General features: G+C 33.2%; 1 protein-coding gene across 1 annotated transcript; it reads right to left on the bottom strand.

The window, feature by feature from the left end:
• Positions 1–362: 362 nt before the first annotated feature.
• Positions 363–2,809, bottom strand: LOC108347877 (heterodimeric geranylgeranyl pyrophosphate synthase small subunit, chloroplastic). The gene is made up of 3 exons (XM_017587330.2): positions 2,655–2,809; positions 1,908–2,279; positions 363–1,413 (listed from the first exon to the last, which is right to left on the bottom strand). The coding sequence occupies exons 2-3, from the start codon at positions 2,268–2,270 to the stop codon at positions 748–750; spliced, it is 1,029 nt and encodes a 342-aa protein (XP_017442819.1). The 5' UTR covers positions 2,271–2,279; positions 2,655–2,809; the 3' UTR covers positions 363–747.
• Positions 2,810–6,287: the final 3,478 nt, after the last annotated feature.

The following is a 6,287-nucleotide window of genomic DNA, read 5'->3' as shown; positions in this document are numbered from 1 at the left end:
ATGATACACTTCAATTTTTAATCTAAAGAGTTCATTATTTTTTATATAATATTGTACAATTGATAGTTCAATGTTTTTCAATTAATTGCCCATCCCTACCACCAACCAGATTGCCACCAACCATATTGAATCATCAAATTTGCTTACATCTACAGCGTGTTACATTAAAATTTTATTTTCAAAAGCATGTTTAGAGTTATAAAAGGCCAACTGATATCAACTTCAAGTGGTATTTCTCATCAAGATCATGTCTGTGTTACCACCAAAAAAGCCCAGCAAATGACCGTCCTTAAGAGGTATAGAGAATAAAGAATGTGTGTATACCACATTTTTTTTTTTCAGAAAATTTAATTCTAACTGTGTGTTATCAAATCTGTAAACTCCATTTCACTTGATAATCAAAGAGACATTTAGTATCCGTTGAACATATTTAACAAAAGTCACAAAATAAATGATAATATTAGTTTCTTAGGGTCTTGGAATGCTAACTCCGTATCAAATGTTCTACAGGAAAACATACTAAACTAGATATGCCCTCCTTTTGGGTCCTTGCCTCAACTTCCTCATCCCTTTTAATAGTCAAGAAGATATCGACCACAAATGGACGGGAAAGTTTAAAAGGTGAGATTGATGGAATGGATTTGAGAGTTCCGCGTTCAAAACCTGTAAGTTCTCATGTCATGCAATGCAATGATCGATTCTCACTTAGTCAACCAATCAAAGAACTATATAAATAACAAAAACCCATTATCCACTGGCATCATCAGCATTGAAGCTTCTATCAAATGCATAATCCACAAAACTGTAGAGAGGAAAGACTCGCTCCCCGTACTTCTCAAATCCATCCAATTCTTCCTTAGCCTTTTCTCTGAGCTCTTCAGCTTTTTCTATTGCCTTTTCTACTCCATTAACCTCTGCATAACTCTTGCCCTTGTTTTTCCCGTCAACACCTCCCTCAACTTTCAACCCATCTTCCAGAATATCATCCACAACTGCATACAATAGCCCAACAGCTCTCCCGTACCTCCTCAGTCTCTCTATCTCATTATCTTCAGCTCCAGCCAACAATCCTCCACACACTGCAGAACACTCTCCCATTTCACCAAACTTTTTTTCTTGTATAAATTCAACTGCATTGGATCCTCCTTCAAGATCCAGGAACTGCCCTGCAGCCATACCAGTGGAGCCCACAGATCGAGCCATCTCGGCAATCACACGAAGAAGATTGTGCTCAGGCACAAGGTCAGACGGAGTCTGTGAAACAATGTGACGAAATCCAAGGGGAAAAAGCGCATCACCAGCAAGAATTGCCATGTCAACACCATAGATGGTATGATTTGAAGGTTTCCCACGGCGTGACGGGGAGTCATCCATGCAGGGAAGATCATCATGTATCAATGAAGCTGCATGAACCTGATTGCCACAGAAATATAAGATTAACAATAAACTTAAAACCATGTATGTTTAGAAATACTCAAAAACACATTCAGTTTACTGTCATTACTTTTTAGTGAAGTACATGCCAATACTTCATAATTTCCATTTTGTATCCATCAGGAGTTCAAAACATACGGATTCAGAGAATCTATTTTGTTCAAGAAAATTGCAAACTGCAAATAAAGGTATTGTTAAATTAACAGTTCATCTAAAGGCAGGTACTGTGATGCAAATACAGCTAGCAAAAGATGGAATCCAAAACACTTATTTACATGAATAACATGGCACTCCTAAAACTAACCATGCTACCAATAAAATTGGTATAATAAGTGATAAAACTGTACTATAATGAAAATAAAAACTTGACAATGATAAGGCAATTCACTCAAATGCCTCAGATCATAACTAAAAAATAAAAAATAAATCAACAGAATCAAAGCAAGATTGACTGGGTGCAAAAAACTAATTACCATTTCAAGGGCGCAGGCAGTAGGGAAGGCGGCAAGGCGGCTGCCCCCAAAGAGTTCACATGCAGAGATACACATAACAGGTGGGGCTCGCTTGACACCTTTGGCAAGGACTGAATACCGCATAGCTTCATATATCTGCGGAGGAAACTGAACTGGAATGGCTTCGTCGAGCTTCTGATTGATCTGCACCATTAGAGAAGCCCAATATGTCCTCAAATCAAAGTCAGAGGCTTTTGATCGAGTGGAAATCGAAGAAGGAGAAGGAGAAGCAGCGGAGCAGCGAATTGGAACTTTCAAATTCGCAGGCTTTGGGATGATGCAGGTGTGAGAAGTTCCCAATGTTGCAATTGCGAAAGGAGCCATCCCTGACCTCTATAAGTAAAAGATTAAGGAAACGATCAAAACATGTTATCAATGTTATCCCTAGTAGCCTTAATATCCATACAAACCAAAGCTATACATTTCATCAAACAATTGGTGAACGAGAAACTTTTACAAATAACAGAAAGCACTGGATCATCTAATTACAGACAAAAACAAACAAACGCAGCAATTGACCTGAAAAATAACTCAAACTCAAATAACAAAGTCCCTACGATCAACAATTTGCAATTTAAACCTTATAGAAGCAACCATCTTCCGGGTCAAACATTTCTTTCTATGTTAAGCCAAATAGTCAAACACCCATCTAAGACAACAAACTAAATTACAGAAATCAATTCCGAACAAAAGCTAAGAAGAAAATACCCGATATTGAATCAGGCCGAGCGCAATGGACGAAGAAATTGTTAAACAGATCAGGCAAAGGAGGATAGAGAGTTTTGCTGAATTGAAGAAGAGATACGATAAGGTGAGGGAGTCAATTGGTAATGTGATTAGGTACAGTAAGGTGTTGGCGAGCTTCTATTGGTTCACTCCTTTTTATTATCAAATTTATATATATTATTTTTTTATTTAAAATTTATATAAATTTAGTAACTCTACCAAATTTCTTATGTAAAATGATTACATTTTTATTTTCATATAAATAATTTATTATTTGATTTTATCGTCAATTGTCATTTTTATCTTTTTAGTTTTAACTCGTGAATCAATTTATATATACTTTTTAATAATTTCTAACTCACTTAATAGCTATGAGTTGAATATAATTTAAAAAAAAACATGAAAAGATTTATCTGTAAGATGAAAACTTAAAAACCAAAATCAATGGAGTCAGAACCAATAGTTATTTTTAAACATAAAGTAATTTGATTTCCTATTCAAAGTATATTTACAACAAATAAGTAAAAACTGTTTATATGGGAATGTTTGCAATAAGTTATACCTTGACGCCACTTTGTCATCATGGTACATGACATAGAACAGTTTTATAACAAGTCAGGTTTCTCCTGGGTGGAAAATTAGGCCATTTCGACCTAGTTTTTCTATTTTTTTAACTATTATATTATATTTTCCAAAACATATTATTTTTAATTTAAAATAGATATTTATTTAAATTTTAAAATATCTAAAATGGTTATTTTACATTTAATTTTAAAATATTAAAATAATAATTTATACACTTTTTTTAAATGATTAATTTATTAAGGTTTAATAGGTTCGGAGGTCCTTATATTTGTGGGTTCGTTTCAATTGGGTCTTCTAATTTTAAAAGTGATCAATTTGGTCCCTAATTTAACAAAATTGAGTCAATAATACCCTTTCCGTTAAATGTAATGGACGACGTTAACTTTTTAAACATGTGGCATGTTGAGACATCCTTTTATTTGCAGGTTGCACAGTTTTATTTGAAGGATGCTTCAACATACCACATGTTTAAAAAGTTAATGTCGTCCATTGCATTTAACGGAAAGGGTATTATTGACTCAATTTTGTTAAATTAGGGACAAAATTGATCACTTTCAAAATTGGAGGACCCAATTGAAACAAAACCACAAATATAGGGACCTCCGAACCTATTAAACCATTTATTAATTCAGAATTAAATAAACATTTTAAAAAGTAATTTAAATATTAATTTAGTCTCTATTTTTTAATTTAATCATAATATTTTTATTTTTAATCCAATATTAATTTTATTTAATTTAGTTTAGCGATAGAATATTAAGCTTACTTATTACTCATTAATATAATATGGTCCTATGCAGTATCTGCCGTCGTGGTCTCTTCTTTTTCTTCGTTCCTTAGATAATGTAAAGATTTATTAATAATTTTGTTTAAGCTTTACTTTGTTAGTTTAAATCTAATAATATTAGTTTAATAGAAATAAGATAGTGATCGATAGCTTTTCTGGGAATGTTTATAATAAGTTATACCTAGATACCATTTTGTCATCATGGTACACGACATGTAACAGTTTTATAACAAGGCAGGTTTCTCCTGGGTGGAAATATTAATTTAGTCTCTAATTTTTTAATTTAATTATAATATTATTTTTTCAATCAAATGTCAAATATTAATTGTTAGATAATTTAAGGAATTTATTAATAATTTTGTTTCAGTCTTATTTTATTAGTTTGAGTATAGTAATATTAGTTTTGATAAAGATAAGATAGAGATTTGTAGTTTTGATTATTTAGGTGTAATATTATTTTATTCTTAATATAGATAGAGATAAATTATGTAGTTTTTTTATTGAGTGAGTTGATATTTTGTTTTTAGTTTTTATTCTTTATACTTGGTCTAAGGTTCTATTTGTTCCTATTTAAAGGTTGTCAAAGTTCAATGAAAATCACTACAGTAAATTATAATGCAGATTAGTTGTGTGTCACGTTTTTTTCTACAAAGTGGTATTAGAACTGGGTTAAAAGCTAGTTGAGCATATTATCAACTTGGAAGAGCACGATGACAACATGAGATCTCATATGGAAAGTCTTTTGGAGAACTCGGGTGAGAACTTGAAAGATCAACTGGTGATAGAGGACTATGCCTTGATCCTGTAGAAGAAGACTTGAGAAAGAGTCATTGTAATTCAAAAGACTTATGACAAGGTCAAAGAGCAAACAGTTGGAAGAATAAATCTCCTCAAGGCTTATGATGCTCCATAAAGATTGGAATTTAAGGGACATGAAGATCATGGCTTGGACAATAATTATACAATAATTTAGGCAATTAAAAATATTTGTAATTTTCTTTTACCTATATATATGAGCATCAAATACATATGTAGACACTTTTGAGTCATATTATATGCGTTTGCGTTCTTTAAGAAATGATTCTCTAGGTTCTTGGATTTGAACTCTGATTTTTATCAAAAGATTAACATCTTTGTGACAAATTTTCATTTGACTTATCGATATGCTAGATTGTGACATCTTCATCCTTGCCTTATTCTACATTTTTCTCTGATTTACTTTTCTTGTGCCTATTGGGGATTAAAATTATGAAAAGATCATATTCTTTCCTGAACATGATCACATCAACTAGAAAGATCGATAGAGAGCACAAATGACCAATGAGCATTGAAGAGCTCGGTAGGAAGCTCGGTCAACAAATTGGAGAGCCCAAATGTTTTTGTATGGAGACTAAGTAGCCCAGCTGAACTTGAGAAAAGGTCGATTAGCTTGGTGGTGCCTCTAAACATCTCAAAGCAGTATGAAGGGAGCCTGGGTGAGAATGAGTCAAGCCGAATTGCTAAGATCTACAAAGCTTGGTAGAAAGTGTGGAAGTGGAGAACTCGGTGCTGAACGAAGTGGATAACTTAGTCTTAATAATAAATGAGGTCAGGTCGGTCCCTGCAATGGATGAGGTAAGCTCGAAAAGATAATGAGGAACATGATATCAAATCAGCAAAGTTGATGGAAAACATTAGTAGCTCGGCAAAGTACAAGGATAATATCATGATAATTTGAAGCTCATCAGAGATGGTTGAGGTGATGCAGAGCTCGGCAAAGATGTTAGAGGTCATGATAATGAGGGTTGCGAACTTGGACAAACAAATGTTGAGATGTTAAAGCACAAACAAATGTTGGAGCTTAAGGAGCAGCGCTACCACCATAGTGAAGTAGCTGTTGACCAATCAAAATTAAAAAATAGTGATATTGAGTTTGTGGTAGATCATGTTGGCAGCATGGCTATTGGGAAGACAAATAGAGAAAATAAGAAATAGAAAATGTTAAAACGGGAAAAAAGAGGTCACTCATAATGCAAATGAAGTCAACAAAGGTAATTGGGATGTCAGTCAAAGCAATTGAGAAGTAAGTCATGAAGAAAATCAAGAATTTGAATCTGGTTGAAAGAGGCAAGCCAGGTGCGAGATGATGCACAGAGAAATTGGAGTACAGGATGAAGGATGAAAAAATTTAAGTTTATGGGGAGTTTTGTTAGATAAACTTTAATCTAAGGGGTTTATTAGTAATTTTGTTTGAGTCTTATTTT

The sequence above is a fragment of the Vigna angularis genome, chromosome 1 (assembly GCF_016808095.1).
Source record: "Vigna angularis cultivar LongXiaoDou No.4 chromosome 1, ASM1680809v1, whole genome shotgun sequence".
NCBI classification, from domain to species: Eukaryota; Viridiplantae; Streptophyta; class Magnoliopsida; order Fabales; family Fabaceae; genus Vigna; species Vigna angularis.
This window is presented reverse-complemented; position numbering and strand designations above follow the sequence as displayed.